Source organism: Dermacentor albipictus, chromosome 3 (assembly GCF_038994185.2).
Source record: "Dermacentor albipictus isolate Rhodes 1998 colony chromosome 3, USDA_Dalb.pri_finalv2, whole genome shotgun sequence".
NCBI lineage: Eukaryota > Metazoa > Arthropoda > Arachnida > Ixodida > Ixodidae > Dermacentor > Dermacentor albipictus.
In genome coordinates, this window is record NC_091823.1 from 18,209,715 (window position 1) to 18,232,511 (window position 22,797).

The window sequence follows — 22,797 nt, forward strand, 5'->3', positions numbered from 1 at the left end:
CAACTTACCGTGACCCTCAGTGATATAAAAACCGAGTTCTTTGTGAGTATGTGCCAACGCATTTGGTTTGGTGACGCATAGGTCGCATATGCGTCACGAAATCAAAGCTCTGGCACTATAGCGCTGTTTGTCGAAACTGATACCTAAGCTTCGCGCACACAACTGATGAACACTGTGGTCTCTTCGTTAGCGTTGGGTACTCGCTTTTACTGCGCGAACTGAAACTATATGCAACAATGACCGCACGTGTATATGCTGTGAAGGCGGGGGGAAAAATTATCGGCAAGTTGAACGTCAGGGCTTCGCTCCGCGCGCTTTCTTTTTTTCCTTTTCCGTTCGCCGAAGCCTGTAGTACCAAGCTTTCGCAAGATGGGGCGCGAAACGCCTCCGTCTTGCAACTGTGCGACTGTACACTGTGTGTACGGCTGTTTGTTCTGTGGCTCTCTGACGACTAACTTTACTGCACCGCATTCTACTGCTGAGCACAGATTTGCAGGTTCGACTCCCAACAGGCATTTGAACCGCAAAACAAAACTCTGTTGGCTGAGAACTTGTTACACTTTAAATAATTACAAGTGGCAGTTGTTAAACCGAAATGTTCCACTAAGGCGTTTTGTCATCAGGGCAGGACACTTTAAATAATTATAAGTGGCAGTTGTTAAACCGAAATGTTCCACTAAGGCGTCTAGTCATCAGGACTGCCACTTGTAAATAATTACAAGTGGCAGTTGTTAAACCGAAATGTTCCACTAAGGCGTCTACAACAAGGCAATGGTCGCTAAACTTAATCGATGGATCATTATCGACCAATCAGTCATTCAATCTTTTTCATTTAAATGTAAATAAACAGAGGAGTTGTCGCCCTTTGGTGGCGACGGCTAGCCCCTTTTCACTTGAAACGATCAATCAATCAAATAATTAATTGATTATCTTGAAACTGAATGTAGAGCACAAAGAACAATAAGAAAAATCGTGCCGACTGCCGCTCGTTAACATGCAGAGGAGGAGAAATATTTAAGGACAGGACAGAGGATGGAAATGAGGCTAAGAAATAAAAAAGAGTGAATACGATCGAGAATAAGGCGCAGTTGGTTGCGATAAAGACACGTGAGTATGACGTTCGTAATACGTACCGAATTGAGGAAGTTTCCCGCCACCAGAATCATGTAGAGGACTTCATGCAGGGCTTTACAGTCTTGTATTTCTGCGTAGCGAAGCAACAGAGCTGTTCTGTCTCAAATGCCGAAGGCAAATTCACATATCGCAATGCATACCCATCGCCAGCGCCAGAGTTTCGTTTACCGAGTTTCAGATTTTAGTATTCGAGTTTATTCAAAAGCTGTTACATATTTTTGTTTTGTTACAAAGTAAGCGTAGTACTGAAGAAGTGATACATGATAAAGGAGTGAACGCATGAGGAGTGAATTAGGAGTCAACGAATGATAAAAGATTCGCACAGAAAATGCCCTATTTAGGACCTTCTTCTGAGCCTCTGAGCTACATAATATTAGGGATTTAAATTCTGATTTGGGCTTATAATTCCGGTATAGCGCAAATTTGTGCGTAATATTGCGCGATGCTGCCCACAGAAACGCTCTACCTCTTCACAAAGTTGCGCCGTCGTTTCCCTGTGGTAACCGGCTGTAAACAATGGAACCGGACAGGGTTTTATTTTTCTGAACTCGTACTTACTGTATTGAAGACTCAATGTAACGCGCCATTTCTGTGGTGTACTCATTGCATTCCATTCCACTAAGTTTTCTTGCAATAAGTCTGTAGTCTAGTCTGGTTGATTCCGTTCTTTTCAGTACCGTTCTGTTCCGCATCGTTACATTTCATTCAATTCTATTCTGTTATAATTGATGTGGCGTAGAGAGATTCAGGTAGAATGCATCACTCCTATTCTCAAAGTTCTGATACATACATACATACATACATACATACATACATACATACATACATACATACATACATACATACATACATACATACATACATACATACATACATACATACATACATACATACATACATACATACATACATACATACATACATACATACATACATACATACATACATACATACATACATACATACATACATACATACATACATACATACATACATACATACATACATACATACATACATACATACATACATACATACATGCGTACATACATGCGTACGTACATGCGTACATACATGCGTGCGTACATACATACGTACATACATGCGTGCGTACATACATACGTACATGCGTACATACATACGTACATGCGTACATACATACATACATGCGTACGTACATACATACATGCGTGCGTACATGCATACGTACATGCATACGTACATGCATACGTACATGCGTAGGTACGTACGACTTCCAGAAATGAGGCTCTATACATTATTAAGTAGAAATTTGCGCGTTTGTAGCGTTACTAATACAGGCCACTTTCTTTTCATTTCAGTTAAAGTTCTGATATTCCCTGTATTTGGCAAGTGACGTAATTCGCGGCGGCTGGAACTGAACTACTCTTTTGACATCGTAATATATTATCTAGCTTGCGTGCACCGACAAGGCTCAAGCAGAAATGTGCAGGCAAAAGACAATGATTCAAGTATACTGCGTCCGAAAACGATGCTGTGTCATGTGTAATGGCCAGGTCACTGAATGCTTAAGATTATTTTGGCTCGCTGACCTTACTCTACAGCCACACACTTAAGAACGTTCTCCTACGCAGTGTTTCTGCGGACACTTCTTATGTACATCCCGCCGACTTTCTTCAGCCGATCATTTCTAGGTGCCTTCTCATTGCAAGATAGCTCGCAGGGGCTGACAGAAAAACATTGATTCGTTCAGTGCAATTTCTGTTACAGTTGAACTCACTGGGAGATACGTAACCATATGTTAACTACGTTAACGGACACCAATTTATTGATAACAGGGTTAAGTATTGCGGTACACACATTTCTGAGGAGAAAACGCCCGTAAAAGAACCAATAGAACAAGGGGGATACCTCACCTTTGGCAGCATTTCTGAGGCAAGTCATGGATGTCTCGAGTGAGGCGACGATCGTGGGGAGTTCCTCTTGGAGAAGCAGGCTTTCCACGCGTAGTCGATAGCTAAAGACGATAAACACGCGAGAAAAAAATGAAGAGAAGAATAAAAGGAATAGTCATGAGGGTATTCACCGCTTAAGAATTTACCAAATTTCTTATGCAAGACAGTTCTCTTTAGCCTACCAATCCGCATATATATAGTAAAGGACAGCTTTTATGTCTCCTAAACTTCCTATACACCGTCGCTTCTATGTGGGCCCACAGGTGCTGCCTTACTGACTTCTACCGTAAGTGCCACTTAGTTATTTACTCGTGGTTATTTATTTATTTATTTATTTATTTATAAGATAGATAGATAGATAGATAGATAGATAGATAGATAGATAGATAGATAGATAGATAGATAGATAGATAGATAGATAGATAGATAGATAGATAGATAGATAGATAGATAGATATAGATAGATATAGATAGATAGATAGATAGATATAGATAGATAGATAGATATAGATAGATAGATAGATATAGATAGATAGATAGATAGATAGATAGATAGATAGATATAGATAGATAGATAGATATAGATAGATAGATAGATAGATATAGATAGATAGATAGATAGATAGATATAGATAGATAGATAGATAGATAGATAGATAGATAGATAGATAGATAGATAGATAGATAGATAGATAGATAGATAGATAGATAGATAGATAGATAGATAGATAGATAGATAGATAGATAGATAGATAGATAGATAGATAGATAGATAGATAGATAGATAGATAGATAGATAGATAGATAGATAGATAGATAGATAGATAGATAGATAGATAGATAGGTGGATGGGTGGATAGATAGATAGGTGGATGGGTGGATGGGTGGATGGGTGGATAGATGGGTGGATAGATGGGTGGATGGGTGGATAGATGGGTGGATGGGTGGATAGATGGGTGGATGGATGGATAGGTGGATGGATGGATGGATGGATGGATGGATGGATGGATGGATGGATGGATAGGTGGATGGATGGATGGATTGATTGATTGATTGATTGATTGATTGATATGGCCCGCACCACTGTCCTAAAATATGCCGAGATGATCAGCGATGCAAAAGGCCCAAATTAGTTTACGGATCTGTGTGGCGCTTGCGTACATCGGCATGCTTTTGTCCTCCCGTATTGGTAGTAAAACGCAATGTACGCCAAATTTTCAGCCTCTCTCTCATTAAAGTTAATCTCTCTCTCCCCCATTGTACACGGCAGTAATGCGCCAGCACTTTCCAAGTTTCCTGAGGCGACCTTTTCTACTGATAATTCGCGCTTCCACAAGTACTTGAAATGCTGACTAGCCTATCATTCATCGAGACACCATTGGCGAAGAACAACTGTCTGAGTCTTTAATTATCACGTGAAGTTGGATTATAGTCGTATCTGTTACCATAATCAGCGAACATATGGAAGCCCGAGATAATGTGCCATGACACCACAGTCCGACACAAACAGCTTCTGTACGACGATACTCACAAAAATGTCGAGTTTTCGTTGTCCCAAAAACTATAAGGTCGTGATCAGAACCAAAGCAGATGAAATATTTTTCCTTTACAGTTATTGCTGTACTTCCCGAACGTGGTTGATAAGTACTGACATATTCCGAGATTATCCAGTTAGCAGATGTCACCCATGCAATATATGCAAGCCGTCGACAGTCCAAGCAATTTGCTGGAGAAACGGGAGCATCTATCTATCTATCTATCTATCTATCTATCTATCTATCTATCTATCTATCTATCTATCTATCTATCTATCTATCTATCTATCTATCTATCTATCTATCTATCTATCTATCTATCTATCTATCTATCTATCTATCTATCTATCTATCTATCTATCTATCTATCTATCTATCTATCTATATATCTATCTAATCTATCTAATCTATCTATCTATCTATCTATCTATCTATCTATCTATCTATCTATCTATCTATCTATCTATCTATCTCCCCTCCCCTCCCCTCCCCTCCCCTTGATATTAAGGTACATTCGTATAACGGTTGTCTTCAGGATGCGAAACGCTCAGAGCTAAATAATTTTGTTTTATCCGTCCCTCTCTACCGTTCAAGCTGCAGTGAAGCAGTAGAACCAACAAAACTTAGCGCACCGCAGTCGAGCTAGCTGGGGATCATGGAGCACTGCTGGCGCGAAGAAAGGAAGGTACGACGCGCTCTCATTTGGGTGCATGTGCTGCGCTCAACCATAGTCATGTCATGCTTTTATATTTCGCTAAATATCTGTAAAAGGTCAAGTTGAACTGAAAAAAAAAACTTGGAAGAACGGATACGTGGAAGGTCCCCGCTTAATGACCCGCTGTCAGCTGATACGCCCTCATACCCTCATATCCCGTTGCTAGCATTCCGCTTCAATGCCACGTGACACTCCGTAAGGCTTTTTCTTGCACCGTTCTTACACCCCCAGATGCAGCTGCATTACTAGGCACACGTTGTGCACACGTTGTGATCGCTCACTTGGTTAGAACGCCACATGCATACAGACATAACTGAAAGGACTCAGCTTGAAATTTCTATTCCCTTCTCCCTTCCCCTATAGGCGGTCGTATTATGTTCTTCTCTCTGTCATCGTCCGCAACTAATTATGCAACTATAGCTATGCCACCTTACTGACTCGTCCAGCTATCCAACCTGTACACCAATCAGCCAGTCGGTGATGTTACCAGCTGGAGCCGGTTGCTGGTGTTTAGCGAGCCGGTTATTGGTGTTCACTGTTCAGCGAACCTTCGTGTGACTGCTTTGCGCGAGGCTTACTCCCCAGAAAGAAAGGCTGCGCGTGCTCTGCTCACTCTGGGAGGCGCAAGATCCTCGCGAGGAAGGCCTCGGGCGGCGCCAGCTGTCCCGGCTCCCGCTCGAGCAGCGCCGTCTCGAGCGCGGTCGCCGACTCGGGCGCCGGCAGCAGCGCCTGCAGCGCGCGCAGCTTCTCGGCGCCCAGGCTGTCCCCGCCGCCTCCTCCGCGGCCAAGAATCTCGAGGAGCTGCGCCTCGTCCGCCTGGCCGCGTAGTTGCTTCAGAAAGATGCCCACCTGGTGAAGAGTCGAGATAATCAAATGCCGCAGTTTAACGTCCCGGAACAACGCATAGGCTGCGAGCGATGCCGCGGTGAAAGGGTCTGCGGGTTAATTCTGACCAGCTTGGATACCTTAACGAGCATCTAAATCTAAGTATAGAAGCGGATTATTTTTTGTGCTTTCGCGTGCATCGCAATGCGACCGCAGGGGCCAGTAATAAAACCAGTGACCTTGTACCTAGCCCGCAGGACGGCATAGCTACAGAACAACCACGACGATGAGTCATCTTAAGAGTCAGTCGATCGGTTAATTAGCTGCTTACACAGTTCAGTAAACGAAAGCAAGGCGTTGCGGGAAAATAGGTGGCAAAGTTTATTCATGTTTTACGCTCGCAGAATAGGGACATGGTTACGGGGATAAGGGACAAAAAAAATTCCGCTCGAGACAGCGTTACAGGGCCCAGAAAAAGACGGCGCTACAGCGAGGAGGTTGACGCTTGCAACGGAGTCTATAGCCCCCTATCGGTACCTAGCACAAACTATCATTTGCGCTGTTCATTCTTCCAGGTGTGGTATACTTGAGGACCCTTCATCGAGCAAAGTGCCACTCCCGAAGCCTATGTTTCCTCTCCGGCCTCTTCATGGCATTCATGGCGATGTAATAACGGAGTAAAGCGTAATTTATTAAAGAGGGTCGCGTATTTGGTAAGACTTACTATGTCGGCCCAGTTGAGTGTTCGCACTTCAGTGCACCAACTCGCGGGTTACATCGTGTCAATAATAAACCTAAGACAGGTTCATCGTGTGACCCTCGACTGAGAATACATCCCCGGGTGCCGACCTGCAGGCTCCTCTGTGCGTCGAGTATCCTGAGCGGTGCCTCGTCTCCCGAACGGCCGGACGCAGGGTCACGTGGGCCGCGACCTCCCGCTTCGCTGCCGCTGCCCGCTCCGCCGCCTGCTCCGCCAGAGCTGAGGCCGCCTCCGACAGAGCCCGTGGCGTGTGCCGAAGTAGCCGGCTGCGACGGCTGGTGCTGGCAAAAGAGGCCCTCGAGGTGCGCGAAGTCCAGCGGTGACTCGCCTCCGGTGTGGCTTTCGGCGATGCGCCGCCACAGGCTCTTGCGGCCGCCGGCAAGCACCTGCAGTCATACAGGAGATCGCAGAAAGCTGAGTACGGCATGTTTGCCTTCTGATCGCTTTCATGTTTCCACTGGGGAGCTGAGTGAAGCAGAACTGGGTACAGAATGAGGACACGGCAGATCCCCAAATCCAGCTTTATATGCTTCAAAACACGGCACTGCTAATGAGTTTAAATTATGACGTTCCAAGCAAAACAACATATTGTGCTAAATAAAGGGCAATGGAAAGGCAATGCGAGGCAACAATTGCCTGCGAAGAATGCATTGACGAAACAGTAGAAAGAAAGGGAGGGCGAGATAGAAAGAGAATACGTTTAAAACTTCGTGTAAACGGGACACAGGAGAAAGCAATGACACGAATTCGAGCATGTTATGCTACTTCAAATGTACAAAGACTTGTCCCAATCAGTATGTCGCATAGCGAGCGCCTATTTTATCAGGTTTTACATACAAGCTTACGCAAGATACAGGCGTAGTCAGTCACAAATCCTCGCGCAACTACGCAACCCTCGCTCGATGCCATTGTCTCTGTCCGTACACACACACAGCTTCTTTCCTGCGAGTACCTATACTCGCAGGAAAGAGTTAGCTCGGAGACCAAAGTACGTATCCGACGAGACCCTCGAGCAAGGGAGCCTGTTTCTCATTTCGCGTGTTCCGAATCGACGGCGTTACCCTTTGGCAAGTAGTTGCCGAGGGTGGACGGCCATGCGGAGGTACGCACCTTGTGCGCGGGTATCTTGTTCCAGTTGAGCGTGCGCATCTTGCTTCCCGGTTGCGGCCACGACTGCACCAGGCACGGCGCCGGTTCCGACGGCGGAGGCGCCGTCGGAGGCGGCGGTGCAGCCGGCAGCGGTGGCGGCGGTGGCGGAGGAGGCGCCCCCGACGTGCTCGGACCCGACGGCGGTGCGAAGGTGACCGCTGGTGCCGGCGCTGGCGCCTGCCGTTGGGAGGGGCCAGTTTATTTGGGTCATCGTACAACATTCGGGCATGAAAACAAAAACGTGATACGGTAAGAGGTCCCGACGTTAAAGAACTGCCGGGAGGCTTTTTATAAGGGTAAAAATGTTACGCAATGGGAAGTAGTCAGAATACAATGAAATTAGGGTACCTGCATATATATAACTAAATTCACAGCAAAATCGAGCAATTCGGAATTAGCAAATGCATGGGCCCAAAGCTTGCCACGCTACTAACACAAGCTTAAAGAGCATCTCTTGCAGCAAAGAGTGAGAAAGTCTGCACTTCATGTATTAGAGAGGTTTGCATAGTGACTCGCCTGGCATGTTACCACGGGTGATTGCGAGGACATGTGAAATGATGCGCACCACACACGCAACCCTCGCAGAAAACGTACAGTCATGTATATCCAAAGTCAATTGCAGTATTTAATCGGAGCCTGTGTCCAGCAGGAGAGAGGGAGATAGATGAAAAGGAAAGGCAGGGAAGTTAAACAGATATTAGTTTCCGGTTTGCTACCCTACACAGGAGTTGGGAGCTAGGGGTTGGAAAGAGAACAGCAAAGCTCAAGTGTGTATGGCGGGACGCGCAGGCGGAGCCGGTCCGTGGTCTAAGTACTGTACGTCTTGTATCTGAAAGCGTGGTCACTGGCGTAGGTTTCTTGCTTAATATAGGCACTGTAGTGGCACTTAGGAGCATAAATCGTACGCAGGCCACATTTGGTATCCTGACTACTAAATATTGAATAAACAGAGAGACACAGAGTATGGAGGGAGGAAGGCAGCGATGTTAGACGGAAATACATTCGGTCTGCTACCCTACACACGAAAAAGGAGCGGAGGCAACATAATGATAGAGATAAAGAGATAAGAGCTTCGTCATTCATTCTCGTCATATGTTAAACGGACACGGTGAAGACATGTAAAATGACACCTGGGACGAACAAACGGCAAAACCTCTTACAAAATTTTCCACTGTTTCGAAATCTACGAACTGATAATGCTTTATCATTGGACGTTTCTTTGAGCAACAACTTATGGTTCTTCCGGAACACTTGATATAGCCTATTATATTTGCTAATTGTAGGAGCGAAAAGTCCATTACAAACAGTGCGTAGGTACACCTATGAATTATGCACGCAAGAAAAAACTGCTGAACGCAAGAAAACTGCTGCACGTTAGAGTGCGGTAGAAGGTACATCATAATCATCAGCCTATTTTTATGTACACTGCAGGACGAAGACCTGTCCCAGCGGTCTCTAATTTCCCCTGTCTTTCAGTAGCTGATTCCAACTTGTGCCTGCAAATTTCCTAATTTTATCACCCCGCCTGATTTTCATTCGTCCGTGGCTGCGCTTCCCTTCCCTTGGCACGCATTCTGTAACTCTAATGGTCAGAGCGCTTGTCTTTGTCGTTCTTTTGGTCCCTTGTCCCTTTATGCGCTGTAAGTGATGTTTGAAACAATGGACTACCAACTAGCACGCATCCAAACCTTGCTTCTCTAATGGTCCACCGGTTATCTGTCCTACGCATTGCATGGCTTGCCCAGCTCCATTTTTTTTCTCTTAATGTAAACTAGAATATCGGCTGTCCCCGTTTTCAACCTGATTTACAGTGCTCTCTTTCTGTCTGTTAAAGTTAGGTCTAACATTTTTTGTTCCATCGCTATTTGCGCGCTCCTTAACTTGATTTCGAGCTTCTTTGGTAGCTTCCAAGTTCTTGCCTCCAATGTTAGCACAAGTAGAATGCAATTATTGTACACTTTCATCGACAGTAGTTAGCTCGCAGGAAGGATTTGGTAATGCCTGCCGTATAGACTCCAACCCATTTTTATTTTTCTGTAAGTTTCTTTCTCATGACCGGGGTCCCCTGTGAGTAATTGACCTAGATAAACGTACGTACTCCTGCAGGCCCTATATAGAGGCTGACTGGCGATCTTGAATTCTTGAATTCTTGTTTTCTTGCGCGGGACTATTGCGTATTTTTATCTTCTGCATATCAGTCTTCAACCCTACTCTTATATTTTTCCGGTGAAGGTCCCAATCATTTGTTGCAATCCATCCTCATGTGTTGCTAAACATTGCAATGGCACCCGCGAACCGAATGCTCTTGAGCTATTCGCCATTGATCCTCACTTCTAAGCCTTCCCAGTCTAATAGCTTGAATACTTATTCTAAGCATGCAGTGAATAGCATTGTAAAGATTGTGTCTTCTTGTCATACCCATGTCTTTATAGATTTTTTTTTCTCTTCTTGGGGGGGGGGGGGGTGGAAAAGCAAGGCTGCTGTGGAATCTTTGAAGATATTTCCCAAGATATTTAGGTATGCCTCATGTACTTCTTGATTACGTCCTGACCTCCATGACTGCTGGTATCCCTACTGAATCAAATGTCTTTTCATAATTTATGAAAGCCACATAGAGAGGTTGATTGTACTCCGGAGATTTCTCAATTACATGATTGTTGACATGAACGTGATTCGTTGATAATATCTCTTCCTGAAGCCAGTTTGTTCTCTTCGTTGATTGAAGTGTTGCCGTCATTCAATTGGAAAGTATCTTGGAAATTATCGTAAATTACCTATACAACACTGAAAGCAAGGGAACTGACCGATAATTCTTCAGTTCCTTAACGTCTATCTTCTTCTAGATTAGTATAGCTTTGGCATTAATCCAGCTGTCTGGTACTCCTGAAGTCGTGAGGCATTGCGTATAAAATGCAGCAAGCTTTTCAGGAATAATATCTCCTCCATCTTGAATTAAATTGGTTGTTACTCCACCTTAGTCGGCCGTGCTTTCCCGGGACATGTCTTGCAAGGCCTTTTTTAACTTCATCGCTGATTATAGAAGGAGCCTTTGTATTCTTTTCATCTCTATTTCGAATGAAAGTTGCGTGACTGCTCTGGGTACTGTACAGGTCAGTATATAATCTGCTTCTTTTACTATATCATCGAAATCGATGATGCCATTACACTGCTTATTTTTCTCTGAATACATCTTGCCCTATCCTATTGCCAAGTTTTCTTCCCACTGATTTTATGCTGCGACCATTTTTTACTGTTTACTCCATTTTTCCTACGTTCTAATTCCGAATATCGTTTACTTTCTTATTCTTTATGAGCTTTAACAGTCCAGCGAATTCTGTCTGATCTCTCAAGTTAGACACTTTCATGCTTTGTCGTTTCTCTATGAAACCCTTTGTTACTTGGGAGACTTTGCTCCCATTGTTGCTTCGGAAATCAGCCTATAGTTACGGTTTCATTCATTACCTGTATGTTATCATCTTCCTGTTTTAAAGCTGCATATTTGTTTGCGAGCACCAGCCTGAATTCATCTGCTTTTACCATTACTGCGTCTAGGTTGGCCTGTTTATTCTTGACCAATCCTGCTCTTTCTCTGTTCAGTTTGAGAGAAATCCTAGACCTCACTCACCTATGATCACTGCCCTTTACTTTACCTGACACTTTAACATCCTGCACTATGCTAGAATCGGCAAAGAGTATGAGATCTATTTAATTTCTTGTTTCTCCATTAGGGCTTTTGCAGCCCGGTACATCTTGGGCCCATGGCCTCGTGCATCTGCTATGTGCAAGTATACAAAGGCGCTGCTGCGTTTTTTGAAATACACCAGTTTGTATGACCGCCTGTGACTAACTCAGCGATGAACGCTTGTCTGTGTAACTGTGCAAAGCGTGAATTTCTCCCTTCCGTCTCCTCTTTCGATACCATTTTCCCCTTCCCCAGTGCAGGGTAGCCTACATGACTCAGCCTGGTTAACCTCCCTGTCTTTCCCTTATGACCTCTCAGTCTCTCTCTCTCTGTCACACGGATTCACAAAAATTTGGCGACGAAAAGGTAAAAGAGTAGCTACTGCGAACGTACTGGCAGTACGTTTGCATACAGTGGTACATGGCATAATGATCGATGAATTTTACTCCAGTGATAGTGTTGGTGCGGATGAGTGAACGGGAAAAGCTGCCGTTTCGTGCTTTAAAGCAATGGCTTATCTATAAAAGCTATTCGTCAAGCAGCAGTTTACGAAACGGGAAAATAACCTCTTTTTTTCTCCTCTCACGTAACACCGCACTGTAGACAAACCACGCTGCTGTCCTGCTGTCGAGCACAGTGTCCCTGATTTGATTCGAAGCCTCGGGCTGAACACCTATCGGGACAGAACGCAAGAACACCATGGATAGGTGAGATGGCGGCACACACTAACTGTCGCCTTACTTAGTAGGTTTGACAGGCTGGGCTGGTTGCTTGTGTACTGCCGGAAGCTTTACGCGTCCAAGTGAAGAGGGAGTGACAGCGAAGGTGGGTAAAATAATTTCGGAGCTTCTCGTTACGACTTCCCTGTAACAAAGGTCTAGTTTCGAGACGTCCGAACGACTCAGTAGCTGAACGGACTCACAGCCTTAGGCGAAATCGTCACCACCATCCCAAGCGCGGGTGCTGTCAGATATTCAACGGTTCAGCCTCTCATTTTCTTGCCTTAATCTCCGCGGGCTTTGGCTCGTGGCAGCGGCAGCTGCAGCACCTCCTGTTGCTTCCGCCGCTGTCGCCGGCCGGCGCGGAAGCTGCGACAGTCGCCGCTGCGGTGGTCTGCGTCACAGCAGCTGTCGTGGCGACGCTCTTCGCGGGCGCGGCAGCCGCGGCTGCGGATCCCGTTCCGCACCGGTCCAGGGCCTCGAGGCTGGTCTGGCTGTGTTTGGTCTGTCGCACGGGTGTGTCCCAGGCGTCGTCGGCCAGAAGACGCTGCAGGGCGCGCAGTAGGTACGCCTCGCGTTTGCCGCTGCCGGAGGCCCTCGTCGAGAGGGCCGTCCAGGCCTGCTGCAACGTCTCCGGCCGACCCGACGTACCCGACGGCCATCCGCTCTCTTCGGGAGGAGGAGACGTCAGCCCCGCAGGAACCTGTGCCGGAAGCAGCAACACAGAAATTTCATGATATTGCTTTCTTGTTTTGCTTTTACTTTTCTGCTTTCTTTCTTTTTTTGTAATCTTTAGCTACATTTCTTATGTTAAGTTTAGTGAAAGATATAGTTGAAGAGCGGCAATTTGGGTTAGGTGGTGGAAGTTCATCTTGTAATGCGGGAGTTCACTGCATTATAAACACGCGGACAACAGACGTAGAAGTGGACAGGACTGCGCCCAGCTTTTATTTTCTTTTCCCCACTTGAGTCCACTTCTACTACTGTTGTCCGTGTGTTTATAGCGCAGTAACCCCCGTATACAGGATGAAAGATATAGTTGATATCACTATTCCTGTTGTTTTTAGGTTTCTCGGATGAAAGACTGAAATTTGGCATAGCTGGCGCATATTCATCTCGATGTTCAGACACCACGATGAATCACGAGCCAGCGCCGCTGTCCGTCCTAACTTTCGTGTTGTGCTTGGCCAATAAGGCATGCATGTACGAGGAGTCTCAGGTGACTAATCTGTTCTGTTATTCTCAAGTTTTTTTTTATAGTGTAATTACTGTTTTTTTCTTTTGTGATATCATACCTTTTGTTATGCACTGCTCACTACTGTATCTGACATGCTGCTTTTGTCTTATCTGCCTTGTAGCAGCTATGTGGGCCTCCGTCAAGGTGTTTCAAAACTTTCAGCCCAGGTAGCCAGCCAGAGATATCCGATAAATAAAGCGTGCTTAAACTAGCTCACTTTCAATAGCTGTTTCTATTGTTATATTTCGCAATTATATATACCAGCACTGCCCGCCTATAGATAGTCTTGCAGTTAAAGGGCCTCAAACAAACTGCCCGCATGCAATCGCGCTCTTCAAAGAAAATTTGTTTGCGGCCCGCATGGCTCTTATCGAGCTTTATTTTATCTAATCTGTGTTCGATTGCACTTAACCCTGACCGTGCCACAGTGTACCCAGTGCAGAGTGTTTGCGCATCGGCGCGTGGTATGCGTTTGAGACAACTGCTATATACGTAAGTATAAGTGCCCGTCTGAGTCGATAAACACTATGTGTTCGTACCAGTCCATTACAAGCGCCACGCATTTCTTCTTCGGAGCCGGGCAGGTATATCACAGACTTTGCAAACAATCGAGGAAGTGTCGTCATCGCTCTTGCAGCACTTTAAAGAAGGCTTCTCCACGTGGCAGAACGGTTACGACCAACGTGTTTGATCTCGCCCTCAAGGAAGCGAGAAATCTTGGGCGCGGGCGCAAAAATAAACGAAGGCGACAATGAAGCCCTCGCGAGCACGTTCCTGTGTGCCCGGTGCACGAGCACCGCCATCCAGGCCACGTATGAGGCAACTGTGCGGCGAAGCCTGCTTGCGGAATTTTGCGTGTCACCTGCTGCAAACGCCCGCCAAATTAAGCTTACGCCCCACGGTACCTCACAGAGAAATTACTCAGCCCCCACGCGGTGGAATTTTGTGGTGCAACCGTGCGGGGGAAGCATTCCTCGGTGGCTGGCCCTGTCCTGATCTCCCACTTCCCCAAATCCATTACCCTTAATAGGCCGATGTGCCATCTCTCTTTTAATAAAGCTGTACCATACCATGCATATTTGGTTTAACTAGTATATAGGGTGGCTACACATTCCAATCGTAAAGGCAACTACTAACACTAATTGTAAACAGGAATATTCTTGGTTCTTTTCAAAGCCTGATTGATTGATTGATTGATTGATTGATTGATTGATTGATTGATTGATTGATTGATTGATTGATTAATTGATTGATTGATTGATTGATTGATTGATTGATTGATTGATTGATTGATTGATTGATTGATTGATTGATTGATTGATTGATTGATTGATTTTGACAAGAAGTACACTATGTCACCGCCTTCTCCACAATGTTAAATTGTTAAATGAATGAAAGATGATGACTGGTGAAGTGAAACTTTTGAGCTACTTAGCATTTCGCAGCCAAACTAGAGGCAATCACTTGCAATTAGAACGAACAAAGGCACTAAAATGCCATGAAGTATGTCACATTCCTCTTAGTGGGACTGACGGTACCTTGCCGCCTGTTTTTTATTCTCGTATATTTTTATATTGACATGTCAAAGATGTTTCCTCTGCATTTGCAAGTGAAGTCATAGGGCTGAAGTGCATCGTGGAAAGGTGAACGCGAACGGGCCAATTAAAATGAAAAGTCATAATCAAGAGATGTTTTGTTAATGCAGGCTAAATAATGACATCATGGTTCGTTTCCACTTGAGAACACAGTTTATCGGAAGTGGCAGTGAACCGCGTTATTTTATCAACTACCAGCCAGAATACTTTTCTAGGTGTCTATTGTTCTTCAAGTTTTTTCTTCCTTATCTCTTTCTTTCGGTTTTTTTTTTATGCCAGCGTTCGAATCGAAGAGTCGGCGTATTGCCTGCCTACGACAGCAATTTGCAATGCATTTTGTACGTATAGGCCCGACAATAGAGCATTGTAACAAGTGGTCCCAACTAGCAGTGCCGTTCCAACGCAATAACTGTCCGCAAAAATGATCGAGTCCCAACGAGTACCAATTATTATTTTTTTTTTTTTGCGGAACCCACAAAGGACTTATTTTCGCCTTAATTTCGTGTTATCTATTTCATGTCGCCGCTCGATGCCCCCCTACCCCTCAAGTGTAGTTATAACATGAGTCGTGCCATCTCGCAACATGAGATACAGTCGCGAAAATACGTCTGAACTACATTTGATGTGGTTGTTGATGATATATAAGGTTTTATGGCGCAATGGGGGATGTGGTTGTTGGCTTAGGGACGATATGTTTAATGAGTATTGTTCCAGGTAAACGGGGCTGAACGCGCGAGGGCCTTTATGATCAGTGTTCCTGTTTGCATTCTGAACTCACCTCTCCTATCCGCCGGATATCTTGTAGGCAGCGCTCGGTCTCATTGTCTTTATGTTCTCGTTCTCTCTTTAAAATGTCATTTTGTGTTTATTATTTATCTTTTCGTTTTAATTAAGACCCCTTTTCTATTAAGCCACTTTCTATGGCAAGGGATCGAAGGGAGTGGGCTTCCATGGGCGTGGGTAGGCAGGGAGAAGGTTTCTGTAGCTTAATTTGGCTATTTATTGTTTTCATCGGAGCATTGCGGGAGGCAAGGAACAGTTACAAAATGTAATTTCGTAACAGGAACAACAGAATGCAAAATATATTTAGATGGAACATAAGCACACCAGGTGTAAGCCATCATATAGAATAGTTAGCGTGGAACAAAATTGTGCGACATGAAAAAAAAAAGTACAAATCATTACATTATAATGCGTGGCCTACACTTGCAACGTCTGCGGTAGAGCGAGCGTTATGCTATACAGGTACAATGAATATAAAGATACAAGAAAACTGCCAAAAAAAAGAAGACCAAGATACACTGTAACCAGCAGGCATAAACTGCCTTGAGTTCGTAGTAACTATGCTTGAGGGAGCTTCTCTCACCCACCTGTCCATTTTACTTCTTTTCTTTCACACGAGAGGCTAACTAAGAGTGGACGGGGAAGAGGGGGCAAGATGGACGCTCGATCCGTTCTCACCTGCGACCCTCGGGCCCTGAGCTCGGCGCGCAGCCTGGCCCTGTCGCGCCCGCTGAGCGCCTTGTTGGCGAGCGCCAGCAGCGGCGGCGCCTCGTCGTCGGTGCCGCGCGAGATGGCCAGCGCGAGGGCGGCCAGCCGGGTGCGCTGGGCGCGCAGCGTGGCCAGCTGGTCGAGCGTGGACAGCGCCCGCCGGGTGCCTTCGCCGCCGCGGCCGCACAGCGCCACCAGCAGCTCCCACACCTGGCGCCGCAGGTCGCTGTTGCCGGACGCGGCCGCTGCGACAGGTCGTGGATGCTGTTAGAGGGACGCTGAACGCGAGACACTGAGCCGAGACGAAGCGGTAGATATCTCGTTCGCACCTGCCGCGATATATCCCAGTGTCTGTAGCGTTGTGCTGCCGAACCTGAGGGTCCCCCCGCCCCCCCCCCCCTCCCCCCGGCTTCGGCGGCCGCATTTCGATGGGGGCGGAGTGCAAAATACGCTCCGCCACTTAGCTTTAGGTTCACGTTAAAGAACCCCTGGTGGTCAAAATTAATCCAGAGTCCTGCGCACTATAAGGCGCCCCTCGGTGCCAGTTTCTGGACGTTAAACTGCACAATTTAATTATTCTTTCATTTGCAACTCTTTCACGTTCCGTAACCTATAGAATCACATTGGATGCGATACACCACTTCAACCCGCAAATCTGGTCCACTAGAGCTGCAATAAACTTGTTATCCTAAAGCTAGCGTTCTCACAGGGCATCTTACCAAGCTGATAGCGGCGTATCATTTTTTAAAATATTTATTTCGTATTTGCGCGCACTTGGTGTGTTCTACGGTATTAAAAAATATAGGCGTGGTTCTCGCCAGCCACGCACATCTAAGTGTCAATGCGTACTGTTCGCGCTCAGTCTTTATTTGAACAATGACAGGTGACGTCTCATAATTTGCGAAAATCTCGTGTGCGGTGAAGCCCATTAATGTATCGCGTTTCTGTGCTAGTGGTAGCGTACCTGCAAGTTTGCTAATGAAGCATACTTGCGAATTATGTGAAAAATTTACTAATACAAGAACCCGTGACCTTCAATAATCTATTGGTTGCGCACGTAATCTTCATTTATTGCCACTCAATGGATGGCTGGAGCTTAGCCGAACTGCGTAGATGCAGCTTTTTTCTATGGCCACCTATTTCAGTCGTAGAGTAGTATAGTCTGCGGCGAGAGCAAATTTTGCGATTTATTGATCGAATGTTGTGATTCACTGAAATAAATTTCCTTATGTGCCGTCTTGTATTTAGTGCTTGCATTCATTGTATTCGGTAGGAGATTTGACTGTGCGCGAGTAAATATGAACACTCTTCATAGATAACAATTTACCACATGTGAACGTTCGCTCCAATTACGAAGAAGCGCATCGATACGAACGAGTGCTTTACGCATAGGTCGGCAGAATACTCACTCACACTCACTCACCATAATCTTTCCAGGCCCCGCACTCACTCACGTTCACGCTCACCTCCGATAACACTCACTGGCGCTCACTCAGACTCGCACTCACGTCTTTGAAATGAGTGCGAGTAAGTGTGAGTGAGTGCACTCATGCCTGAGTGCGCCGACCTATGGCTCGTATGCTTACTGCTCCGTCGGCCCGACAGGCTTTCATTGAGAGTGCCAACTGTTTACAGCAGCTTTCGCCATCATCTAGAAACCTTCACCTCCTTTTATATTTAGCTTATAGCCGATCGCGAAGAGATACGGCAGTCTGAACACCGCTTGAAGAGCGCAGTCACCGCTATTTGATTTAGGCTAGCCCTGCACTCGATGCACAACTTTGTAGGAGTGCGACCATGACTTCGAGCTTGTGAGGCTTTCCGAGTGTTTTCGGAATTAACACATGAATATGCAGTACATCGACGTGACGCAAGTTCGCCGTGTGGCACAGAGTATACAGAGGACCGCACTGGGCGTTAAATCCTCTCGACGTTGGCCTTGAACACACGCCGCGATGCTCCTGTCAAGATTCATGGTCGCGCCTCGCCGTGCGTGTCGAACGAATTGGGTGGGCCTTACGATCAGGGAAAAAACAAAAAGCTATAGCAATGGCCCGTTAGCTCGTCTCTTTCAATCAGAGAAACTTACTTATGAGGAATAAATCATATTATTTTAATATTTCATTTTTTATAAAACATTAAGAACACACAGTGAATAAAAAGAGTAAATTTAGTTGGCAGGAACTATAAGGAGATTTTAGGATGTTAATTTGTGTAGCGTTCACCCTGGAGCACTTTCCTCTTTCCCCGTATATAGAACTCCGCAAAAACAGCTATTGCTTCTTTGAAAGGAGGGACGAAAACGTCTACACGCTCGTGCTGGCCTTGAGAATAATCGTTTCTTTCGGTATCTTTGACGCCGCCTTCGGGCGCCGCGGTGGCCCATTGGGGCTACACGGCGCTGCGCTACTGAGCACAAGGTCGCGGGTTCGAGTCCCGAACCCAGTGATCGTATTTCGATGGAGTCGTAATACAAAAGCGCTCGTGCACCGTGCTTTTGGGTGCATGCTAAAAACCCAAGCTGGTAAAAATTTCATTCGGGCCACTCCCTTCCGGCGTCCCTCATAACCAATGGCAGTGTTCCGTTTCGGGACGTTAAATCCCCCACAATTTAATTTAATTTTCAGGCCACTTTGACATTCAGCTGCGCGAGTCGCACCACAACGGTTGTCGAGTTAGCAAAAAAAAAAATGTTCTTGTCACTGGCGTCTGGACAGAGCTGAATAGTCACATCTCCGTCGAATCAGGCGTAATAAGGTTAGTACATTGATTGATGGGAGTGAAATCAACTACATAGTGCATTGAGGTGAAATATTGAAGTGGCAATAATTTATTGTAACCAACATGCGTCACAGAGATAACACCGCACACGGAGCAGGAAATATCACTCCTCGAATTACACGATCGGTGTAGAGCTCGTAAAGTATTTAGTGGGGCAAACAGGAGCACGGTAATAAAAAGGACACTGATACAAACACACGGCTCTTTCTTATTATGTCCGCGTTCTTGCTTACGTTACTGGAATCTCTTATATCAACAAGGTGGCTCGTTTACATCGCCGAGTACAGCACGGTCGTCTCGCATAACGCATGGAAACCGAGAGAAAACAACGGTTCGATAATTATTTTCAAAGCTCGTAATTATTTCAGAAACATTAAACTGTTCTCACACATTGCACATAAGAGGTCCCCAATTTTTACCGAATATTAACGCGGTGTAACGTAGAGTTCTCTCGGTACATTGCATGGAAAACAGTGCATAACGGCGGTAGAACTATCTCGAGCACTTGATAAAGGAATTTGTTACAAAAATTGTAATTCATGCACCAACATTTACCTTCGCACGCATACTGGCTACAACGAAGCCCCCCCCCCCCCCCCCCTTGTTTCCATTTTTCAGCAAACTTGGTCTCGGTGGCAGTTATAGTTCTCCCAGACGACTGGCTAAATTCTGCGCCGTTCGTAAAACACACTTATTATCACAGAGCTCCGGAAAGCTTCCATATGCGTTATTTACTGAAAAGGCGGTAACAAGCGCACATATCCTGTACTTTGCATGCATGTGCGTCATTCATACATTTCCGCTTATGTTCACCAAATACAAATGAAGATCCTTGTTTAGTTCACTGAGGACAGCGAGAAAACTACATACTACGTGCCTCGTGGATTGAACGCAGGAAACTAGGTAGGAAACTAATGTATTAAGTAATTACTTGCAGCAATCATAATTAGGCCAGAAACACTAAACTTTCTCCACAGATGCCGCCCCCATTTCCCCTGAATGGAAACTTGGTGTAATGTAGAATTACTCTAAAACACTGGGGAACTGTCTCTGCTTTTTCCGGAAAGTTTAGGGAGGACCTTCCGTAGTCGGCGCCTGTATATAATGCGCCTGGCCCATACGATTCCCCGCTCTAAAGTAAACCTGGGAACAGCAGAGCGCCTCTATAACTAACGCCTCCATACAACGAAATGACTTGTATAACGAATTAATAATTCTGTCCCGGTTCTATTATGAGCTGTGCTGTGCGCGATCTTTATGACGACATAAAAATAAATGCCTGACATTCGCCTACTGCGACTCACAGCCCCAACAAACCCTCGGCGACTTCTGCGCATGCGGCGGCTAAGAAAAGTATTTGCGACTCGGTGGGTCAACATAGTCCTGATGGCATCTCTCATAGTAAAGTTGGTACAACGTTGAGATGTAAAGAAACGCTCCGAAATGAATGAGCCCTCCTCTCCCAGATTAACATTTTACGGTAGCTTCACGAATATTGCACGCCGCTGCTGAGCAGAATGCAGCTGTGGCATAAATTATTCCAGGTAACTCCACTATGGTGGCGGCCGCGGTACAGACCAGGTGTAGTGTGCCTTTCGCGCTCAGCAGCAGTGCCTACAGGTTAAGACCGCGAGCAGCCGCTCGAGGCGTTTCAACGACAGCGCGGGGCCGTGCGCGCCGAACGCGCGGCCCGTCTCCCTCACCGGTGGCCAGCGTGCGGGTGTACTCCGGGTGCTCCACCACGTAGTCGAGCCCGATGCGGAGCTCCATCGCGGCGTCCTTGTAGTCTTCGTCGTCGCCGTGCTTCCCTTCCGGGCGCCCAGGCCGGGGGCGCGCGTCTTCGCGAGGCACTTCGCCGCCGCGCGGTGTGCGCGGGGACACACCGCGCCCACCGCGAACGGTCGCCCACGACGAAACCGCTCAAAAGCCCCCGCTCGCGCCGTTGCGCCAAGGCCGCCGCGGGACGCGTCACCGGGGCCTCCGCATATATGGACGCACCCGCCGCCACCGACGCTGTACGCCGGCGCCGACGGCCGTGCCAGCAGAACCGCGCCAGGAAGAAAACCCACCGACCTGTGCGAGCGCGTGGATACAGACGCGTAACCCCGCCGCGACGGCCGTGTACGCTGCTGGCATCGGGGGGAAGAGCGAAAGGGCGACGAGACTTCGATGCGTGCGGTGCCTGACGCCCTTCCCCGGTCGCTCGACTTCCTCCACGATTGCGCTACACACCGTTGCGACCCTCGGCGGTAGGGCAGCTCGTCGTAATTGCCCCTTCGCGCGCGAGCAATTAGCAGCCGATGCCAATGTCGGCGAATTACGAACCACCGTGCACACGGTGCACGTATACCCTGCATGTATCGCGGGCGATAGGGGGGAAAAAGATAGTCAAAAACGAGCGGATATAAGTTGCGCGCCTTAACGATGCGGTGAGCCGAGAACAATAATGCGAGCGAAGGTTGCGGTGGAGAGCGTACGGGGCTGTGACGTCCAACAATGGCTGGAGAAAAATGACGCTGTGACCTTCCGATCGCTTATGCAGCACCCGTTTTGCTCTTTCTTGAAGTCACTCAATGCTACCGGGTAAACTAGCCGCAACTGCCGGTGTCCAGTGTGCACTGTCTGCTCAGCTCGCACCAGACATGTGAGCCAGACGCAGTTTAAGGATGCGACGACCAGCAAATGCGTAAATGCGTATGCAGAAAACCTAGTCCGAGAACTGCCTGATGAATTCGACGTGCAAGGTCAACGCGGGTTTACCACAAAGTAGATAAGGATAAGAAAGAGTCCACTGCAAGGTGCCGCAATGCACTGCTGAAGAACGCAAGCTTCGTTTCGTGCTCACTCCCCCGTTTTAATTGATATTCATGCAGTTGACCATATGTATTTGGCGGCGCACCACAACGCCGCCATTTCCGACTGCACAGGACATCGAGTCAACTGAGGAGCTTCAAGATCATAAGCAAGTTGCTTCGTTTATCTGGTAGGTACGACATAGCAATTACAGTGATGAAGCAAGAGAACCGCAAGTCATCACATGTGCGTGGTGTTGTGTGCGTTGAATGAGTCAACCGTGATACTGCAGCATAGCACACCTGTTTCAAGAGATGCTAGTGGGATGAGATTGACCGAATAAAAAAAAAGTAATTTGCCTAAATCGAGAAAGCAATTTCACGGGCTCCCAAGAAGCGGCTGGTTCTTATTGAATGACAGGAAATTACTGCACGAAAGGTGGTTGTT

At 46.5% G+C, this 22,797-nt stretch overlaps 1 protein-coding gene across 1 annotated transcript in view; it reads right to left on the bottom strand.

The window, feature by feature from the left end:
* Positions 1-21,728, bottom strand: part of LOC135896953 (FH2 domain-containing protein 1-like) — a 55,341-nt gene extending 33,613 nt beyond the window's left edge. The window contains exons 1-8 of the mRNA XM_065425504.2: positions 21,261-21,728; positions 16,747-17,021; positions 12,737-13,156; positions 8,014-8,229; positions 6,993-7,289; positions 5,932-6,167; positions 3,030-3,130; positions 1,134-1,204 (exon numbers count right to left, since the gene is read on the bottom strand). Of these exons, the coding sequence (XP_065281576.2) occupies positions 1,134-1,204; positions 3,030-3,130; positions 5,932-6,167; positions 6,993-7,289; positions 8,014-8,229; positions 12,737-13,156; positions 16,747-17,021; positions 21,261-21,327 (1,683 nt within the window). The 5' untranslated portion in view covers positions 21,328-21,728. The remainder of the gene's footprint in view (positions 1-1,133; positions 1,205-3,029; positions 3,131-5,931; positions 6,168-6,992; positions 7,290-8,013; positions 8,230-12,736; positions 13,157-16,746; positions 17,022-21,260) is intronic.
* Between the last annotated feature and the right edge of the window lie 1,069 nt (positions 21,729-22,797).